The 24,583-nt window shown below is 32.9% G+C and overlaps 1 protein-coding gene across 1 annotated transcript in view; it reads right to left on the reverse strand.

The window, feature by feature from the left end:
* LOC144446379 (adipose-secreted signaling protein-like) overlaps window positions 1-13,494 on the reverse strand; it is a 28,804-nt gene extending 15,310 nt beyond the window's left edge. The window contains exon 1 of the mRNA XM_078136126.1: window positions 13,378-13,494. Within this exon, the coding sequence (XP_077992252.1) occupies window positions 13,378-13,399 (22 nt within the window). The 5' untranslated portion in view covers window positions 13,400-13,494. The remainder of the gene's footprint in view (window positions 1-13,377) is intronic.
* Window positions 13,495-24,583: the final 11,089 nt, after the last annotated feature.

Raw genomic sequence — 24,583 nt, forward strand, 5'->3', positions numbered from 1 at the left:
TTATATTACTCAATAACAGTTAGTTAGCAGAATAATCCACCCAAAAAGAATATATACATGGGGGAAAAGACTTAAAATATATAATTCAGTACAGCTCAATAATTCCTTTCTGATTTGCTAATCCAGTATCAGCCTCGGATAGCCTGCTGTTAACACATTTTGAAAACAGCGAGGTATTAGTGTAAGCTGAGTGTCGGCAATGCTAGTCCATTGCTAGGCAATGTCACTAGTATTTTCCTTGGCTGAAGGAAGACAAATATTGGAGAATAACATCTAAGCATACTGCAACTTGTTTGGCTGTAAAACTACACAACATATCAAATACTGGGGAAGGTGTTTTTATTTATCAGTCTAGTGACAATAGGAAATGGACCCAGTCATCAATTTATGTCAAATCTATATATTTAACTGACAAAACTGCATAGGGTCACTAATGCATCCAACTGATGGTCTCAGCAGGGATGTCTTTTACACTATATACTGGGATCATGCTGTAATTCCGGTATCTGTGATTGCTTACACTGCATGGATATCACAGAATGTGGAATGAGCTGCAAGTCAATTTACAAAACGGAAATTTAAGTAGATTTGAAATGTCACACTCCTGCTAATGTTTCAGGGATTTCCAATTACCGCTATCAGGGAATTCAAAATCGCCATGGAAACTAAATGATGTTAGATAGTGCTTGTCAGGTTCTATAATATAAATAATTACATTGTGGTTTTCAGTATACAAATACAATAGAGATAGAATGAGTTTCAATCACTGCTTTACTACATATTAACCTCAATTACATGTGGACAGACTATATGGTATTTTATCTATTTATGTATGATGCAGGTGATCTCTCTGAATCAGGTATAAAAACATCCCTTTGATCTTCAACACCTGAACAGTGTTTGTTTTATTTTGTCATAATCTATCACACAGATATTACCGGTGATACTTAGAACTCAAAACATTTTACACATACATGTGAATTGGAGTTGACTTAAACCTACATAACGCTGTTTTCTGACTAAGGACATGTCTCTTGAGTCAGAAGCTATGCATGCATGCCATAAAGGCTCTGTTTGGGTTTTGATTTTCTTTTAGGTGTGGAAAACAGTTGTTTGGCAGAGTTTTATTAGAACAAAGTAAGCCAGAATAAACAAGTCTTTTTATGTCATGTCATTTTGTGCCAAGTTTGAATGAAAGTGGATATTGCATGTCTGAGATATACCGTATAACAGAATGACACATGCACATATATATGCAATGGCGCACAGACTGACACACACGGAACCCATTCTAATAGTTCCCACTCCAGGGGACACTAGTGCGAGAACCTGGAATTGAAACTTTGGCCTTTAAAGAGCTAAGTTAGGAACACATTATACTGTGTATGGCAGAGATAACTAAATTGTCAAATAGATTAATACTTGAGCTGATCCATCACAAGACACACAGACAAGTGTAAACTTACTCATCTGTGTACTAAGTTAGTAATACTTTATCCTGTGTATAGCAGAGATGGCCTAGTTAGAAAGATGAGATGAATGGAAGTGTGACATTACTGTCACCTTCACGGATTTATTTTCTTAATCTGTTTCCTGGTAGTGTGCATTAGAGGAGACTTTCCAATATCTTCTATGCTGAAAAGGTTGAAATTGTACCTATTAAAGCCTTTTATGAATATTACATGGCAATGAAACATATAGAAAACTTGACATATACACTGTCAACATCTATACCACGTCAAATTAAAGAGATTTTGAGCTGGTAAAATGACAAGAACTAACACGATATGATGGAAATTTGAAACTTATGCTTAAACACTGATAGAAGGAGGTATGTATGTAAAAAGTACACTTTTTCCAGAGTGAGAGCTTTTCCAGTGTATGAAAGATCAAGTTACAACGTAATGAGAATGTCATAATAAGTGCTTCTACTGAATAATACATTACAAATCAATAACTATAAAAGTGGACTTGGAGGACAGGTATCAAATAGTTCAATCTGTTCTGTTCCTTTGCTATCTGAAATCACATCTAAAAGCAAAGATAGCGCTATTTCTGTATGATGTTCATTCTGTTGCTGACCTGATGTTTTCATCTTGATACCAGCCTAACAATGCTAATGTCAGACTATGCTATCAGTAACCATCGACTGCTGACATCTTTTCTTCAGGAGACACAAAGACTTTATTCATACTCCCATTACAGTCAAACCTATCTAACACTCCAGATCACCTTTCCTAACAAGACCTACTATCTTGCTGACCTTGCTGCCAATTTATATTCCATGTTGTTTTTTTCACTCTTTGTACTGAGTTCATTCAGTCATACATATTTCAATCCACTTAAAAGCTTACAATAGAGTTGAAAGTACAGACTTCTGCTTTCATTGTTCCTGTATATTACACCTATAGTGGATGCTTACATTCATGATATAACGCATCTGCGTTTGACACAGAATCTCACCTGTTCACTACATAAAATCAATCTGATGAAATGAGAAATTCTTGACTCTACATCATCAAGAGTAATATGTCAAACAGAACTCGCCATTGTGAGATCCAACGAGAAATAATCTTTCACTCACTCAAATTAATATATTTGACTGGGTATGCAAAAAGGTACCCTATAATACCCATGATGCAATGTAATACCCATGATGCAATGTAATACCCAATACAATTGTCTTTATGCACTTTTATATATTTACATGACCAAAATATTTGAATGGTTGTTTTTACATGGTTGTTTTTACATGTAAAATGATCATAAAAATGGTTATATTTGTATTTTCCATATTTGTATACTATCGGTAAGACCTCTGATAGTTACAGTCACAAGTGTCTGATTCCTGTCTTAGCATTAGTCTTCTATCTGACAATTAAACTACCTGATCAATCGTCATGACAAATTTACCTGACACAGCCTCACAGTAGGACATCTAAGTGTACATAATTAAACAGTGTGCAATCTAATAATAGCCAAACTTTGTTGTTGTGAGTTAAAATGAGAAAAACTGGGATTTCTTGTGAGTCACCACATAGTAAGAGATGGAGGAGCATCAACATTTTGGTGTGTCACTAGAAATTGTGTATCAGTTGCATGTCAAATTGGCTTAGTTAGAGGGCATACTGGTCACCACATAGTAAGAGATAGAGGAACACCAAATTTTGGTGCGTCACTAGAAATTGTGTGTGTCTGCAGTGGCATGTCAAATTGGCTTTAGAGGGCACATTTTAAAGCACCTCAGCTACAAGCATATTATTCCTATAAGTACCGGTAGCCACATTCCTATGAAAACTGTCTGACAGATGATGGTAACAATGTCAGAAGAGAACAGTAGCAGAGATAGTTTTCGAGACATCAACAAAATGTTGCATACCAACAAACAAACATTTCTAATTTCTAAAGATTTTGGTGAATTTCTTTTCCATTCATTTACAAGAAAAACATTCAACAGTACGATAAATAACTGGTATGGGAAAAAAGAAAAGATATGTGCACTTCAATTCCTACTATGATATGTCCTTTAATTTTAAACTACCACTGTCTCTTTTCATAAATCTAGTCATGGTGCACACTCAAAGGTACGCTAAAAGTACAATCCCATACATGATCAGAGCAATGTATAAATTGGTTTTAATTGCTTTTAAATTTACCACTAAGTCCTTTTCTAAAGTATTGTCTTGTGTGTGTTACACTAGTCATTTCATAGTACACTTTTTGATGTTGTTGTCACCAATTGTAAGTTTTATAATTTAATATTTTAATGTCTCAATTCTTAATAAATTTCCCATTTTAAAATAATCTGTAATATTGTCACAATTCAGCCAGTAGGCTGCTATGTACAATATAAATAAACCATAATAATAATAATAATAATAATAATAATTCAAACCCAGCAAGTTGATAAAGCATTCTTTTTGTCTACTGCATATCAAACACACTTAACTGGCAGGCATTTATATCATGGTTTAGAACAGCATATCTACTTAACAGGTTCTATACAAGTTACAATAGACAACCTTCACAAACTCTTTCCACATTTTAAACAATTTAAATTGGACCTGTAAGCACTGTCCTTTGCTTACAAGGGACAAAGATGAAAGTCTTTGAGCATTTTATCTACTTTAAACTAAACCCGAATTAAAATTGTCTTTTACAGGTACACATTGGCAGGGAATGAGGGTCACCCATTATGAACATTTTCTACTTTTTGGGGGCTCACAAAAAATGTTTAAACGGGCCGAAGTCTTTGATAAACATTAGAAGCTACTTCCAAGGTTTCTTGTATTTGTTGGCAAAATAAAAACCAAAAACCCTAAAAGAATTTGATAGTACCTTGCACTCAAAGAAAACATTCAATTCTTTAAAGTGGAAAAAATTCAAGGTTTACCACATAAGTCAGATTGTGCTTTCATTCAATTGGAAATGACAGCTTTTTTATCACCTTGAAAGCAAGATGGTTTATTTCATTCATTTGTCGCAACTATTTTTTATTAATTCACTAAACAATTGGTGCCATGCCAATCTTTCACAATCTTCAAGATGTAACAATTTATTACTTTCATTTTGTGAAGTGTAATTTCTTCCTCTTCCTTGGAAGGGGCAATAATGCGGTTATTACAGAGTCAAATTATTCCTGTATGGTACAGTTTGTAAAATAATCATGTTTGATTTTAACAATTTCAAAGTACAAAATAACTTTGTTTATTCGCCTGTTTGAATTATTATGATATTGTGCTTCCTCAGGATGACAATAATTTGATTGAGTGATCATGAAATCACATATGAGATTTCATGAGGTGAGATGAGGGTTGTCGGTTGTCGGTGGCCGAGTGGTTAAACCACTTGCCTCTTACCACTGCAGTCGGGTTTCGAACCCCATTCAGGGTTCGATTAAATTTACCACGCTGTAAGTAAGAAGAGTGTCATTCAGTTTGACTCTACCGAACAACGCAGGTTTTCCCCGGGTACTTCGGTTTCCTACTGCATTTACACTGAACCCATGAGGGATGGCCCTCACTGGACTTCTTGGGAGACAAGTGTTTATATGCCTAAAGAACTATCCAGTATAAATAAAGATTATTATTATTATTATTATTATTATTATTATTATTATTATTATTATTATTATTATTATTATTATTCTCAAACTAACCTTTCATAGAACAGAAGACACAAACCTTGAATCAATGAAAGCTACAAATTGAGACAAATGTATGGAAAGATTAGAGTAATATAAGTAGATCTGTGAATCTTTAGTTTGATGTGTAAGTGTGGAAACCTTTTAGACATGTGATTGAAGTGTTCTTGATACTTACATGCTATAAGTTACAGAATTGATTGCTATGAAAATCAATACATTGTTCTGAACACCTGAAATAAATATGTCATAAATACTTCAAATAAATGCGTCATAAATACTTCAAATAGTGTATTGGAGTGTACCACTCTAGCTACATGACCTAGGAATGAACAGCCAATATATCAAATGTACATGGAATACATGCCTTGTGGAAAATTTTGCTGTTACTTCGTTAAAGAAAACTGCAACCCATTCTCTGTTAAAATCACAAAAATAAATCACCATGCAGATTTTTAAATAAAAATATGGCTGTTGATCAGTCTATGCAAAAGTAAATGATTTCTGATTTCCTTGAAAACAAGACTGTGAAACCCCAAACATTTCTTTTGTTATTTCTATAGGACTTGGAACAAGCTGGAAGTTTGGGGAGATTTGAAGAATTTTGATTTTCAAGAGTCTTCAAATACATCCCTAGGACACATTCTACTTTTCAACATGGATGGATGAAGTGACTCATTCTAATCAGCAACACTAAGGGCAAAACGTTACAGGACGAGTTACAAAAGCCGTATGTAAGGCACGGCTAGCAATATCTCACAAGGAAAATTATGTGAAATGTTGGGTTTTTTGGCTACACCATCAGGTTACGATATATCTAATTTATATACATGTGACAGTAAGCCTTATAAAGCAACACTGAGAGAAATTGATTAGGTTTAATTTCTCCAGTCGTTATTTGTGTACAAGGCATAAATGTACAAGCCTGGCGACTTTGCTGGAGAAAATCTAATATATCTGATTTCCTGGTGATTTATCACTTTTGTTGCCCTGAGCAATACCCAATGTAGCATTTGTTATGTTAGCCATGGTGCCACATGTAATGAGTTTCTCCATCTGTTGCATGTCGAACTGGAGCCTCTCCTAATCCTTATTCATCAATCCCATTCTCTTGAAGGATAACAGAAAACTAATAATTTCTTACAAGTGTTTGCTAACCACTGAGGTGAAATCAGAATTATAGGCACCATCATTTTTTAAATTATTCCTTCTTTTATTTGATGCATGTGATCTTAAGTTTTGGTTATCCATATTAATTTAATTCCCTTCCTACAATATCGATAAACTTTCACACAAAATGTTCTACTATTAGTAATTTTGTCATTTTTGTTCAGTTCTGATTAAAGACAGAGTTTATTTAATGAATTCCCTTCCTACAATATCAATAAACTTTCACACAAAATGTTCTGCTATTAGTAATTTTGTCATTTTTGTTCAGTTCTGATTAAAGACAGAGTTTATTTACTGAAGAGAACTTCTGTTATTACAAAAAAAGTTGCCTTTAAGCATGGATAGTCACTGTTCAAGGTTTCATAAAACTTGTGTCCAATTTCCGTTCCCATGGTTACTGCCACTGCTAAAAGGCTAACAGTCAGGTTTAAAACATCCCTATATCCAAAGCACACTGTGTTGGTAACCATGGTAACACCAGAATGATTGAAAGTCAATATTTATCAGCATTTTTATCATTGGGTGTTTTTCTCTGCTATCATACATTGAATAAAGTATCAGTTTCTTACATTTTCTAGAAATCTACTGGTACCCTCTATCTTTGAGAAAATTCAGAATACGTACAATACTGCATCATTATTATATATATCTATAGATACGTAATAACTAGAATTCATTTAAATGTTTATTTTTGGTCTTTGTTTTTATCAATGTGCGATTATTTTTAATATGCAGTTCTATTGCAAAATAAGTATGAATCCACAAGTTAAACGTTCATGCCAAGAATTACAACTACTAAGTGGTATTCCATATAACCCATGGACAATCTATCATAATAGTGTAACACAAGACACTATTAATCTCTATAACCCACCACTTTATACAACAACATTTTCACCTATTGTGTCACATTGAATACACTGTCATCTATAACTACCAGCCTTTCACACCATGATGTAGTATGTCTTCTTGTACTCAGACTAGTAGTACTGTATAATGTACCACCAAATTGAAAACTCTGGACTGTATACAACTGCCGACATCAAACCATGGATGAACGGAACCAGGGAAAGTACACAACTGAATTGGATTGGATTAACACTTGGCATGGCATGTTGGAAGTACAGAGACTTATATTACATTTCATCCTTGGATAAGAACAGTTGTATGGCCTCTTTATATAATAGTTCACATTCACAAACAAATTAGAAGTTCCCCTGGCATTTCATGTACACATAAAGAGGCCATAAAACTGTTCTTATCAACCCATGGTGTGTAATACTTAAAACATTTGCTGTTCCAACCTGCTGTGCCAAGTGTTATTAATCTAATTCAGTTGTTTGCTTTCCCTGTTTGTAACAGGTTCTGTTCATCTACGGTCTGATGTCTGCAGTTGTAAATTTAAGAGTTTTTCTTTTCTTTGAACCATTTGGATGTCACTTGAAGTGTGATACAAGTCTTTGTCAGACATCTCACCAACTATCACAACATACAAGTCTTGGTCAGACATCCCACCAACTATCACAAGACACAAGTCTTTGTCAGACATCACACCAACTATCACAAGACACAAGTCTTTGTCAGACATCACACCAACTATCACAAGACACAAGTCTTTGTCAGACATCTCACGAACTATCACAAGACACAAGTCTTTGTCAGGCATCTCACCAACTATACCTGGGTTTTATAGATCCTAGTTTTACCTCAGTTGTCAAACCGTGGGAATTTGTAAGTATATATGAGCTGTGCAACTGAGGCCAACAAAACATAAATTCAACCATATGGTATTATCTATTACATAGCTTTCAATGAATTATTACAACGATATGTAAAACTATATCTTGTATTTTTACTCTCCTGGTACTATGGATTACTTTCTAGTTTTTGTAAAATAATACCATAATCATAAACAGGATAAACAGAATCATATTCTGAACAGAATTATTTACTAAAACATTGTCTGTTACTTAATCTTCTATTCTGATTGGTCACGTGACGTTAGATTAATCTGGTACTTTTCAACAAAGGGTGTATTTTCTTTGTTCAATTTGTAATCATATATTTTCACATATTCAGTACTAATGAATGTAGGTCTCAGGTGACATGTAGAAGTAATGTTATTTGCTCACTAATGCATCATTCTCCATATCTTGATACTCCAGGTCACAGCAACTTGAGATGGAACAGCAAATCCTAAATAACATATTTTGACATACCAGAAATGTTTATGTTCCAAAAAGATATTGAGAAAACATCTGAAAATGATATAAATTATCCTACAAATTACACTATTCAACACAAATATGTTTGCATTTTGAAATCTACATTATTGACTTCTAAATTATATCAAAATGGTCGGCCTCTTCTTGTTTCCAAGGTAACAGCAGAATTTAAAGGGGTCAGCAAGTCATTACATGTAATTAGTATATTTGACAACAAACATCAATTTCTGTCATGAAACATGTATTTCACAACATATGATTGGGAAAGATGTCAATGGACTCCGTATTATTTTGTGACTTGTACCGACTCAACACTGCCCTGGAGACACTGTCTAAATCCTGCAAACACAAAGTCTATCAGTAAATGTTGCCATAGTCTAGTTTCTATACAATACGAGTTATGATTATATTGAGTATTTGATTTGACTTTGAATTTTTAACAAGTTATGTCCTCTACGTGTATTATTGACTTAAATTATAATAATGATCATAAGTTATAAAAATGATTATAATTTAAAAATTGATTTAGGAAGGCGAAGATTTCCAAAGGTTCCTGATTTAAGATGTTGTAAAAGATGTCATTTAGGTTTAGTAGATGAGTGTCATTTTATTTAGATTGTCAGGTTCAGTGTTGGAAGGTTAATTTTAATTAATGAAAGTGGGATAAAGAATAATAAACGATAACATTTTTCTTTTATTAAAATTATGACTAATCATCGCACACTATGCAGATTTTTGAAAAGTTGTTAATAATTCCTTTTTTCAATTTTTAGAGAATTTCTTGTTTTTACATGTAATAGTAAATTTGTTATTGTTCGTGTTCTGTTGTTGTTTTTACTATACTCCACCTAGACTGTCGACAGTCGTTCAGGCTTTTTGCTACGTTTTATCTAAAACTAAAGTCGTTGCCTCGCTCCGATCTGGAGCATTACTATAACCGCGTACTGATCAGTGAGTGCCGCAGGCACGAGCGTTCGCACCTTCAGCAATCGCAGTTCCTATCAGTACGAATTAGTATTCAGTGCTACGGAGTCGGGCGACGACTTTGTTTTAGATGAAATGTATCAAAAAAGGCACGAATGACTGTTGACAATCTATACTCCACCCACTGAAGATAATAGTAAATAAAGTTACTTATAATGTTATCATCTGTTTGACTTTTACAACCAAATTGATTATTCAACAGTAGCTATTTTCTGTCAACACATGTATACAACATTTGACAGTAACCATGGTGATCAGCTGTAGATGGCATATACTGTGACCCAAATCACAAAATACCAGTTGAATGAGTCTTTTATCACCTCAGGTTGACCTTTGACCTCATAACAATCATACCAGTCTATTCTGATTATTCCTTTCTGTACACAAGAACTTTACTGTAAGTGTAACAAAATCACTTTTGACAGTTACTTTTCAAATAATAACTTTTGTTGTTACACATTGTATAGCTTACATTGTTGAAGTATGTACACATGTCTATAGTCAGAGATTTGTAGAATAAACCAACAATCAATTATTTCATTGTCAAATGAATTTTGAATTTTGCATCCGACAAGTCAACCATTAGACTGTTGACAGTCGCTCACGCCTTTTTTACCTACGTTTTATCTAAACTTAAGTCGTCGCCGCGCTCCGATCCGGCGCAACACTACTATAATCGCATACTGATATCGAGGGCCGAAGGCCCGAGAGATTGAGGGCTGAATTACCCTAACCCTTCGGGCGTGGCGACGACTTAAGTTTAGATCAAACGTAAGAAAAAAAAGGCGTGAGCGACTGTCGACAGTCTAGTCAACCATCACACCATCAATATTCCACTGTTCTGCTGAATTTTGTATCCAACAAGTCGAAATTGTAAACATGGTTGGCTGACTCATGACCCACAACAACAGTGACAACAGAAAGAGAGCTGGCTGACATATGAACATCTTCAGTTCTCATTTATCTTAAAGATAACATCACAACTTTTAAAAGGCACGCCAACGTTGCAATGATTTGACAACATAGCAACGACCGTTATCTATGTTTCCATTAAAGGCTTTGTTGCTTCTTAACTTACAAATACAGCAAACAAATACCTCTACTGGTGATATGAAGAACTTCATTTTGTTAGTACAGTGTAGTTTTTTCTTTACTTCAATGGTTCAACACTTCTATTAGTAGTTTTTATTACCCCAACACCACATCTGTAGTTTTTACTACAACTCTACCCCTATACCACATCTGTAGTTTTTACTACAACTCTACCCCTACACCACACCTGTAGTTTTTACTACAACTCTACCCCTATACCACACCTGTAGTTTTCTGTAGACCTCTAACACCTGGAAGTTGCTACATCATCAAATCTATGCCCTGCAAAGCTTCAACAAAATATAGCCATATCATAAATTGACAAAAATACTTTATTGATGACCAATAATCCTATTACACTTAGTAACAGATGGGATATGTATATAAATGATATTACATTTCATGTTTTATTCCGTTACTATGATCATAAACATGAGACATTACAAGTGATCTTACTTTATTCCCTACTTTTACAGAGATTAACTATTGCCCCTATGAAGTATCACTAATCCCTCCTTCTAAAACAGTAAAAGGACACACATGTTTCAATCCCCAAAATGAAGTGTTGTATAATCTCTCCCACCAACAGATAATCCCGCTCCCAAGCAAATATTTGTTTTCACTTTATCTTGACAACACAAAGAGAGTCATGACAAGTTGACTAGGGTATTCGTGATGTCATGATCACAGGTTTTCCCATAAACCTTAGCATGAAATTGAAAATGACTGAATACATTTTAAGTGCAGTTAGTACAGCTACTTTACAAGATTTCAACATAGAGTAATTAAGTTACCAAGGTTCTTTGTGCAGACATACAATCATGGAGCCTGAATCATGTCATGGCGATCACAGGTTTTCCCGGAAACCTTAGCATGAAATTCAAAATGACTGAACACATGTTAAGTGCAGTAGAGTTACTTTACAAGATTTCAACATAGAGTAATTAAGTTACCAAGGTTTCTTTGTGCAGACATACAATTTGTCTACAGTCTACAAAGCAAATGCAAGGGTCAGCTTGCCAATGCTGTAAGTCATACCTCTTATAGTACTAGTCAGCTCATGTGACAATCATGTGACCATCATGTGACCACCAAATCCTCCTTGCAATGATGTGCACAAAGTCTGCCTGGGAACTATTTACAGCTGGCCTTGTGAACCCTAAAAGGTTGAATCTTTCGTAACCTTTCTTTAAATTCTTATGTGTAAACCACAGGAATGACCTCACAAAGTGGTACTAACAAGAATTTTGTCAACTTGTTTCCAAACTATTAAGTAACATATGGTGTTGACTCCACAGGTCATTCGTATAGAAATCTGCTGTTCAATTTTCATGAAACATCAAACAAAGACATGTTCTGGTACAGTTCAAATAACAATTGATAAAAAAAAGGATATTTTGACTATTGTTGAATTATCTGGGTCACAACTATCATATATCAAATGCCCCCATCTAAAGTACTTATGAGCTAAACAGACTCTGAACAAAACACCTGAACTAAAAAGATCTAGTTGTGCCTGAACCTAAAGTGTTGTAGATATATGAATACTTCTAGTCTCATACATAGGCAGTGTTCTCCCCTTGTTTTGTTTTTTTCAAATTGTGCTGCTGCCCTTCTTTCTGTTTTTCCACCCTGCTTTTCAGTTTGCTGCCCTGCTTTTCAGTTTGCCATCCACCCTCCGTAACTAGTCGATCTCAATGCATCTTTTTATGTTGATCCAAGCTTGTCATTAACCATATGGTTTAAGCTTTCACTCAAGAATTATGTACACAAGTTGAAAGTAATAGGCTTTCAGATGCTAAAAGGGTAAGAGTAGTAAAATACATGTCATGCACAGACTGTTAGCATTGAATGGACAGTGAACATGTTCAAGCTGGATATTTGGATTTTACATTGAGAAGTTAAAATCAGGAAAATTACATCAAAAAATAAAGTGTGTTTGGGTGAGGGAATAGTCTAGCATCTACACTAGGCTCATTTTCTACGACTTCTGTGAAGAGATAGATTAAGAGAGATCGCAGAAAATGAGCACACACTCATATTTTGTCGACTAGGTGAGAAACAACTGCATGTATTCAAATCAATACAGTACGCACTGTAATGATCAGATACACTTAGAATAAGAGAAGGTAACACCCAAGTCAAAGTCTCACATAATTTGTACAAGACATACTTTGAGCAGACTATGTTTCTTACATTCACTACATCATTTTTAAGAGCTTTTTTTTTTTATCTTCAAGGGCAGACAACTTAAGAAAACAATGTACCCTCCAAGGTATAATTAAACCCTACGACTAGGATCCAATTTATGGTTTGTTGGCAGACTATACAGTAGTACTTTGTGAGCAGAAGTGTTATCATAAAGTATACTATGGTATGACGGTTACAAAACTAGCTGTCACAACACAGCACACTAACTGTTACAACACTGCACACTAGCTGTCACAACATTGCACACACACACTAACTGTTACAGAGTTGTATACAAATATTCTTACTCAGCACCTTTGTCCAAAGTACGGCCAGTACTAAGACTGGACGTGACATTAATAACCAGTGATGCAAATCATTGACAGTAAAATTCAAATATTCAAAGTCTATTTCTGTCATGAATATGTTCAAATTTGCAGTATACAGTGCAGGTTACCAAATATTGACAACAATGTCATAGTCATTTTTACTCTACTGAATTCAGCAACATTCCAACATTTTGGCAATGACTGTCAGTAATGGGTTAAAGAGGTATACAAACAAACATTTTACCTGTGCTAGCTTCAGTCTCCATTGCAATAATTTCTTCAAAATATTCACAATTTCAAGTTGAAAACATCAGACACGTTCCAGTTCAGTGTTGAACGGTATAAATGTGAGACTTAATGATAATTTCCTGTCTGTTGAAGGTGCTTTTATGTACTTATCAACTTTTCATAAAGTGACATTTCAGCAATAAGACCCCCTAGCTTAGTCATGAAAATAGTAGACACAGTAGCTGTAAATACCTGACTAAAACCAACTGACATTTACATGTAATACACATGTAGGTCACACCAAATCTACTCAAATTTCACTTTTACCATCTGTCTCTTCTAAAATGAAATAAAATAAATGTATACAAAGATCAAAGTAGTTGTTTTTTTATTAGATTCTCTACTCAAACAATCTGAAAATAAATGTATGGATATACATACTTCTTGACTGTTTGATATAATTATTGCACCTGACACAAACAGAATTTATCAAGTTATACAAACAGACTCAACTTATGACAATGTAATATACACTCTTCACTTCTATATAGAAGATTGAAATGTAAACTTTATATAACATGTGAACATCAAAATATATTTATAAATGTAGAAATAGTTTGCTCAGAACAATGACAAGTGTTATGGAATTGATTTGAAAATCATAAATTTTGGATCATATGAAGAATAGTATTGTCATATCTTGTATTGTCAGTGATAACTTATTACATCCCCCTTACAATATAATAATGATTAAGGTGATAAATGATGATGTGAAACTTGTATTACCATGGCAACATGATTGGCATTATTGTTTGTGTGTAGGTAACCATGACAATAAACTGAAACAATGTAACTAGTATATGTTTTCCATACTTTTAAAACATAATTGAATGAGAGATATTTGGAGATGCTCACATCATAGCTTGTACATAATTTGTCAAAATAGAAACTCCAACATAATGTTGTTTTTATCTTTGTATGTTTATTCTCTTTCTGTAGAACTCCGTGTAGTGTGTCTTCTGATAATAGACAATGTTTTATTGTTGGTCAAAATTTTGTCAGAGAAAAGACATTTTCTTGTGAGTCATCACATAGTAGAGTTAGGGGTACATCAAATTCTGGTTTGTTGCAAGGAACTATTGTGTATCAGTGTTAAGTCAGTTTAGCTTACACTTACAGCAAAGTGGCACATGCTACAACTGGAATGTTTTTTGAAACTATTTTATCAGATATGATGACTTATCATAATATCATACACACTCGGTACGGTATTATCTGTGGGAACTTGACACATATGAGTAGCAGTAGACATAGTATTTGCAAAAACTCCAAAATTGACACTGTAATGAAGCATAATTTCACCCTGTGTGATTACTTACCATAGACAAAATCAACCTCTAACTGACATGTATATACATGTTGGTATTTTAAACAATTTTCAGTGATATTGTAACTAGGTTGATAGAAAAATTAATACCCCAGTTACAGCTAGTGCAGTTTTAAGGCATTCTCGCAGACCAGAGATGTTATTTCTTCCGCGACGACGCATTTTGGGCGATGCTGTAAAAGAGGCTGTGGTTTAATACATCAATATTTTAAGAATGGGAACACTGGAACTCGGGTAGACTTTACCTTCTTATCATTCCTAGCAAGTAATATTCATCATTACACCATCTCAAAGTCCCTAGTAACTGTCATCTTTCACAACCATGAAAAGTGTGAAATTTTCACTTTGTGTTTTTTCACCTATTCTTACATTTAAATATAGCACCTAAGGTGTCAAGAGAATTCACATTTGAAATGCGTGTTGTCAATGACAACCTTTTACATTTGGTTATCACAACATAATGACACTGAATTAGGAATTATGGGATATATCTTTTTCAAAATATCACAAACATTAATAATGCAATATCATTTCATACAATTTCACCATAAGTTAGATTGTTGTACTGTAGATATCTTTCATACATTGCATAACATGTAAACAAAACATAGCTGATGGTGAGCATACAAATCCTATTTCCCATGATGCAATCATAAACCAGGTTGTGACAGAATTCAAATGAAATTTATCTTGTCATTATCTTGCTGCCATGAAAACTGACAATGTATATTCCTCTAGCACTGAATACACATTTAGGTATTTAAATATTCATCATAGTGCTAAAATTTTGTCAAAAAAACACACATTTGATTTTGATTCTTAATTCACAGTATTCATTCAATAACAAACCTATGACCTTTTCCTGTTAAAAGCATCAAAAAACATTTATTTTCATATCTAATTCTTAGTCTTCACTCAACTTTTGAAATTTTCCTGTGAAAAGCACTGGAAAATCCTTGAATGTATTTTTGATATGCACAGGATATTCCTTGGTTTTTAACGTATAATTTACATCATTTGCATGATATGATTTCATTTCATAGTAGAACATTCTGGTAAGATTGTTCAAGCAGACTATTGCCTATCAACCACTGTCCAGTATATGAGAGCTATTGGATTCACAACACTTTCAATTATACACTGATATTACAAGTCACTAGTCATACCAACAAACAGACAGACAGACAGACAGACAGACAGACAGACAGACAGACAGACAGACAGACAGACAGACAGACAGACAGACAGGCTAGTCAGCCACTTGACAACACAAAATGACGAGAATATGAAGTAAAAATATCAATAAAATGATTGTAACTTTAATACAAGCCTATCAAAATCATAAAATACAAAATTGTGTGAACATATGTATTTTATATTTATTTAGTTTAGTTTATTTAGCTGTTCACGATGTTTGCATCAAAATAAATCAGCCTGAAAGAGATCATTTTCACAAGTAAATTCTAAATGACCAAAGGTTACATAATAAAGTTGGTTTTTTTTAAATTCAAATCTAGATTTACTCAGCATTAATACATTGTGGTCAAAAATTGTTAATCTGCCAAAATATAGTGGAACTAAAATGTGAAAAATTATCTTTCTGCTAAATTTTAGTGAGCCAAAATCTAAACAAAATATGATATTGTCAGCAGAACTAAAATGAGGATAGTCATAAGGCTATAAACTTTCAATTAATATTCTGACTAACTAAAACACACAACTTCCAAAAATATAAAATAGATCAGGTGCAGTCATCCTTTTAATCTTCAGAGGAACACCATCTTACAATATCATTCCAGTTATACCTAGAAGGCATGACACTCCTTACACAACAATTTGACTGATCTTAGTTCTACAAGCAGCTTGTTTATTTTTAAAGTAGACTTTTTGAAGCCATCAAGTAAATTTTCAAAATTGTGTCATTATTAAAGGAATCGTGAATGCCAAAGGCAAAATTATTTGACAAAATCTAAATCCAACTGATTGTGTAACTCATTATCATCACTATCTGTCATCAGTAAGATGATTTCATAATATTCTTACTAAAAAATACTTCATCATTATTGTGGGAATCTAAAAACCAAATCTAAAAAAAGTTATGCAGTAATAGACAGGACATGAATTTTGCCTTTAGAACAGTTCATTATGAAAGGTTTTGTTAGAAATAAATATTGGATTGAATTCATATAATACTGATGTATGAAGAGAAAATCTTGATGAAAAGTATTTCAGATAAGATTTCATTCCTCTGACTCAAACATTTATGATTCAATATCTAGTGAATATACAGTCCACAATAAAACTAAATATTCCATTGTTGTGATATGCATTACTATGTAGAAGGCCACCTTTGAAAACAATTATAATTATTATGGTATATCATATGTTAGTCATTTTAGCCATTACTGAGTTCCTGAAATGCTTTTTCTGTATAAGATTTTGACAAATCATATTTTCTGTAGCATCAATAATTTCATACACTAAATCTTTTAACTGTGATTTTCCAGTCATCTACTTTAATATAATGATACAGGATTTGACATAAGATTCACTTGTGTGTAAACCATTCATAAGGTCATACACTTGTAAGATAGCAATCTCTTTAAGTATACATTGTATATTCCGGAGGTTCTCAAAGCTAACAAAATATAAATAATGTTGTGTATAAGGAATATTATTGCCAACAGAAATTGATTTTTGAAAACTAAACATAATTATAGCAAATTGCTACTTTTTCTGTTACTTATTTAAAATGTGTTCTTGCAAAATCAATAAACGAATGTTACCATTTTCAGAAATCTCAGTTGATAGAAACTTCAATAATATAAATGTCACCACTGTTCGACTTCTTTTTCTGTTGATGTGTTTTTGCCAATGCCAAACAGAGGAAACAACAACAAAATTAACACAACTGTGTTCTGAGAATGAATGTTTATGGACTTTGGGTTTATTGTATCAAATGAAGATTTCTACTCACAAGAATCAAAAAATTTCTTGAAACTAAATCCAAATTTGTGTAAGATGTGGTAAGATGTATACATCTGATGAGACTTCAACAAAAATTTGGGATTTGCTTTTCAGAAAATGTTTTTTTTTTACTCTGAGTATAAATTTACATTTGATATTATTATGCTACTGTTTCTCTGTATCTATAGTACTAGGTTTCTGTCTATTATTAAACAGAAAAGGTAGCATTGGAAACTACAACAATATGATGTAAGATTTCCCTTGTTTTCTCACAATGGCTTTAAAAAGCTTAGCAAATATACGACAACATTGTATGGTGTACTTTTGAATATTGCATTACAATGTACAGATAGAAAATTTAATAAAATATTAAACTTTGAAAGGTTTGTGGAGCACACACAAACAGTCAGGAGATATAACAAGTAATCTGATATCATACCATATTGTACAGTACAATGTACAGATGTCATAGCAACATATGGTCACTTTATTTTAATTCACACAGTTCAGTGTAAATAAACAAGGTTGTCCAGAGTGCAAGTCACAGAGTTCAGATAAAAGGGTGATCCCCCTCTTCAACATTCAGGCTTGTGATATTTAGCAGCTGAACTGTTCAAACACTGACAACCTATTTTTTGAGTATAAATAGACTACTACTAGAGACAAAGTTCTTAAAACCATGTTAAGCTGTTACTACTGGGCTTTCGTGATTATGTGTATACCACTTTGACATGCTGTTGTAGCTCAGAATCTCACAAATAACCTTGTCTGCACTTCCATCTGTTGGAATATTCAAAGAATAAGTTTCAAAACAAGTCACTATTACTAGTACTGACAACACAACCATAACAAATTGGTGTAACAGCTGTAATAGTGTTACCAAGTCAACACAAACAGAAACATAATCTAAAAATTGTATATTTCATTCAGTTAGAAGTACATCAAATTCTAATGTGTTTGTATATTTACATTCATGGATTTAAACTCACTTTATACTCCAATACAAGTTGAAGTTTACCATCATGTTTCCATGAAAACACTGGTAGTTGCACTGCTGTTCATCTCCAAACATATCTTTTACACACAATATGCAGGTTTTTAGTTTCTAATCTATATTATAAATCACTATGACTTCTACTATGAGGAGAAGGTCATGCCTGGAAGGATAGACATCGATTTTAGACACTTTCTGAAATAGAATGTCTTTTTTTCTGTTTTCCATTGTTGCACTTTATCATTCCATTAGAGTAATACCGAAAAATAAAAGTGAAATGATCAATTTTTATAAAATCCAATCTTTCACTGATATTTTGATATTTTCAGAGATTACAACTAAGTTGTATTATTGATTAGGACTTTATAATAGACTCTGCTATACAGTCTCAATCTCAGACTAATCATAGCAGTATTGACAATTTATTTCATTTCGATTCCAAACTCAAAGAAATCAGCAAACAGATTACAATTGGACAAAATGTCACATTGTTTGTTTTTCAACTTTACAAATACCATAAGTATTCAGTTCATGAAATGAGATTATATTGATCATGTGTACACCCTGAGTGTTTCTAAAACAATGCAAATACATCAGCCCTTACTTCTGTATTACATTACAAATAAATTGTGTATTTTGTGAAAAAATGTACAACCTGTCCAGGAAATTAACCATCAGATTTACATTTTGTTCATATTACTGACATTTTCTTGTGAATAGAATAGAATAGAATAGAATAGAATAGAATAGAATAGAATAGAATAGAATAGAATAGAATAGAATAGAATAGAATAGAATAGAATAGAATAGAATAGAAGAGAAGAGAAGAGAAGAGAAGAGAAGAGAAGAGAAGAGAAGAGAAGAGAAGAGAAGAGAAGAGAAGAGAAGAGAAGAGAAGAGAAGAGAAGAGAAGAGAAGAGAAGAGAAGAGAAGAGAACAGGACAGGACAGGACAGGACAGGACAGGACAGGACAGAACAGAACAGAACAGAATAGAATCTTTATTGCATCCATCAAGAAAACTACTCTTCAAGTTATATTATAAACTACATTTTAAAGTACATTCAATTTTATACAAGCTACACAAATGTGTTTACCACATGTGATTTATTACTGTTCAAGGAGTACAATATTACAAGGTAGTCATCATTGTTTCAAAAATAGTTCCAGTTACAGTCAGAGCATCTTTAATCATAGAGTGTGATGAACACTGAAGCTATCAACAAAGATTTCACCTATATGTAACATTAGCACTGGCAGTTTTAAATTACTATCACCATTCTCATTGCTATGGCTGCTCTAATATTAACTCTCAAAAACCATCACTAAATCTAATATAGTCACATTGCAATATACCATGCATGACTACATTTCATCACTGCTTTATATTACAGCGTCTTTGGATCAATCTATTAAACCTGCATATAAAATATACCTTAATCATCAAAGGGAGAAAAATTGGATCGAAAAAGTTGATTAAAAACCAACTTGAAGTTAAACTAAAACTTCAATTTGATTGATCACAAATATGCAATCATTGGCGGTGAGCTGAGGAAAGTATATTTGTACTGTACTGCCTTGAACTGGTAGCTACTTCCTTAGATTAAATCAGCTTTTCACAAGGTTATCAACCTGACAAAAAGCCATCTATATTAGATTCCAAAAACTAAAATTGAAACTCATTATTAAGAAACAAAATATCCAATATAAAAGTATCAATGCCATACATTCAGAAAATAATTAAATTTTGTGAAATAAAACGCTATTTTCAGAAACTTAGTATACTGAGTACCTTGTACTGTGAATCTATCTAAACCAGCATAGTTGAGTATCTAAATAAATCTGACTTTTGCCTCCATTTTATACAACATAGTCCATGTTTTACTTCATGGGGACCTTCTGTGCATTCATTCTTACTATGATTACAGAACTGTTTACACCTTCTGTGCATTCATTCTTACTATGATTACAGAACTGTTTACACCTTCTGTGCATTCATTCTTACTATGATTACAGAACTGTTTACACCTTCTGTGCATTCATTCTTACCACGATTACAGAACTGTTTACAGAGAACAATATTTGACACTTATTGTGCCAACCCACTACAGTATACCCCTGATGACACTGACAAGACAAGACAAGACATCACTGACAAGACATCAGTGAACATTTGTGATTCACTTCCTAGAAATTTTTTGACTGAGTTTTTCATTTGAAGCTAAGAATCAAGAGACTCATGAACTTAAATTCTAACAAAATTTGAGAACTCTTCCAACCACCTCCGGTTGAAAGTAGATATAACATATATTGTACTGTGTAAGGATCACATCTACTAGTATGTCTACAAAACAATGAAGTGTATGATAAACATTATTTCATGTAGTGAACGAACTACCAGAAAAATAATCAAACTAAAAGACCGAGCTGTATAGTTTACAGAATGAGATTCATTTTCTTCACATCACTCATAATTATGACTCATATATATCCAGAGTATCTCTGTTGTGTGGCTGTCATACATACTTTATGCAAGAATGCTTCAATTTGCCCATATTTTGTTCACATGTCATAAATTTGCTCACCATTACTGATAATCACACCCTTGTACATTATTGAAGAAAATGCCATCTAATTGAAACATTTCATGCATAAATAAATCTGACATTGTAGAACTCTGTGATATGTACTAGCACTAGCTTCAAGTGTTATGTCATATCTTACAAAAATGAATTTTAATGCCTGCCTTCAGCCAGGCTAATGTAATCAGCTAATGTACTATATATATGTCTGATTTATGCATGGACTGTTCCAATTAGCCACTGTTCCATTCCTTCACACTTCATAAATTTAGTATGCACATAATAATTTGTTTATTATCAAATATGTACCAGTGATTACTTGCAAGAGAGTTCCATGATATACACAAAATCACATGAACTAATATGAGTTATAATTTTTACAAAATTTGTTTTGGATGAACATGATAGTATTTACTAACAACAAAATACCATAATTAATGAATGTCATAGTTGGTACTCAGGTGATCTTGCAGTGTTTCTGCTATGCTTTCATTAGCTTCACAAATACCCATAACATTAAAGAGAAACGCCACTCCGGGAAATAGAGATATTTTCATAAAACAATGGGTTCTGGAGAGTCATTTCATAATTTTACATCACCTACAATTACTTGTGATTTCAGAGAAACATGAAGTTGATCTTGTGCTTTTATCGGGTTTATTTGCGATGGGCTACTGCATCATGGGAAATAGATATCACAAATCAAATTATGCCATATATTTGGATGTTTGATTTTGAATGTGCAACTTCATGAGCTCATAATTTTCTTGTTCCAACAATATACATCTTTCAAAGACAATATATAAATTTATAACATTCATGTTGGAATTGTTTCTCAGTATTTGGGTCTCAGTCTTATTGGTTAATTATTGCATTTTGAAGTCCCTAATGAAGCAATTATAAAATTTGCAAAACCTGATTGGATGTATACGGCTGGGTTTTTTGTATTCCTCTATTTCTGAAGATGTACAGAGATAAGTACAAATCGTATCGTTTGGTTGGATCTCTACATGTACATAGGTTCGTGGTTGTTAAATTGCACTCCTTATACAATCAAAAATGAATGAATTTTATTATAGTAGCACAATAACACATAATGTAGCCAAAATCGGTATGTTCTCAGTGTTCTGGGATTAGTATGTAGTCATGACACACACTCAGTGTTCTTGATGTGAAATGCAATGACACAGTAACACAGACATATTTTGTAATTCTGCCAAGTGAGGTTATACCCCAACCGGAAATGTTACTTGAGAAATCTATTCTAATATCATTTTCTCAGTTGTCAGATGACTACATTGATACAAAAAGCTGGATAAGATGACCTCTGAAGATTTCTAGATCTCATTAATATGGTACTGACAACAAGGACAGGAGTACACTTAATTCCAGTGTTTTTTACTACAGTTAGGGATACCCAGTAACAGGAATTGGGAGTTGGGTGAACTGGTACTATAGATACAATGCATTCTATGACAATTTTGGGGAGAGACTGGTAAAGTTTGTATGTGACTAATTTAGGTAGCTTTGACATACATACTGACTGTACTGAGCAAATTTAAACTCTGAACTCAGGTAAAAGTGACTGGAGAACTCAGGTAGATTAGACATACTGACTGACTGAATGTAGCAAATTTAAACTCTGATATTATTAGTGACTGGAGAACTCAGGTAGATTTTACCTACTTACTACCCTTAGAAAAAACACTGGCAGTGGTAAGGAACCTTGCAAGTGCCTGGAGAACTCACAAAGATTTTATTAACTTACCACCCTTACAAAAACACTAGATTCACAAGCTATTTAAAACCACTAATAGGGAACCCCAGTATTTTAAAATAGCCTGGAGAACTTAGGTAGATGTATTAAGTTACCACCCTTTGGCAAAAAAAAAAATCCCACTGGATTCAAAGACTATTTAGAATGATTTACAAGAGTTCAACCTGTCAACAGTTACAATTAAAAATAAAACATGCTTCTACCACCTGACATAAATTCTGATCTGTCACAGAAAAGATAAAAATATTTTTTTCCTTAATGATGATTGCTTTGAACTTTATACTTATTGTGATACCTTGTAGTATCAAAGGTTACCCAAGTATTGTGTTTATGCTAAAGATGCCACGTCTGAATTTTCAAAACATTAAATAATCATTTTCATTCATACACAAATTTTGATTTTGGACTTTATCAAAACTTAGATTTTATTTTGAGAATGAATTTTCGTTGACTCTAGGTTCTACAAATAACAGTTTCTACTCACAGTGTCAAAACATTTTTTGCAAGCCAATCCCACCCCTGATAATGCACATAAAACATGTCATCAAAAAGTTGGGATTGTCTTCCAAAGAATTATTTGACTTTTTGAGTAAAGACATTTTCATTTTTGTATGTTTTATTTTGTTCTATAATTCTAAACTGAAAAATTGTTTCTAAATTTGCAGTTATAGATGGTAAGTCAGTGTGAATGATGAAAATGTAAAGTTTAGTACATCTGTCATCAACATTACATTCATAATTTATCATGGAGCTGGGGGGTCTTTTCATTAAACCGTAACTGTCAATATTTTCGATGTACTTAGTCAACAAAGGATAATATCAAATATATACATAGAAATATTATACTATGTATTCCTGGGATAGAAGAAAATGAAAAATTCTCTACAACATAAAATACAGGCTGTTGATTATAAATAATTCTATATAATAATGATGTTTGCTAATTTTAATAGTAACAATTTATATGGAATTATCATATTTTCTTAAACTTACATGTCCTTAGAAAAAAAAACTCCAATTATCATCAAAATGTCTTGGTCACAAAAATAATGCATAGGTTTTTAATTAGTGACACTAAACAATATATTTCTAGGATACAAGAATATCAATAATAATTACAAATAATGGCAAATAATTCTCTCAGTTGATAGCCACAATGTGTCATTAATAATAAGTGCAAATCAATAATAGAAATCAATATTACATTTTCTTTTAATAAAGTAAAGTTACAAATTAGATTTCCAATTTCACAGTCTTTGTAAATGTAATGTAATATATTTTGTATTTAATTTACTGCTATAATAAATGTTTGATACTGTAACTTATGGACTTTGTGATCAAAACAATGATATTTTAATGTTATTTTTTTGTTACTTTTCATTGTTTATTAACATTATGCCATAGATGTAGAGAAGACAAACATAACGATTTTGTTTACAATATATATCACGTAGATTTCTCCTGGCTAAATACAACTGGTGTTGTTTACCTCACCACTGACCGGCCTTGACCCATT

This window comes from Glandiceps talaboti, chromosome 15 (assembly GCF_964340395.1).
Source record: "Glandiceps talaboti chromosome 15, keGlaTala1.1, whole genome shotgun sequence".
Lineage (NCBI taxonomy): Eukaryota > Metazoa > Hemichordata > Enteropneusta > Spengelidae > Glandiceps > Glandiceps talaboti.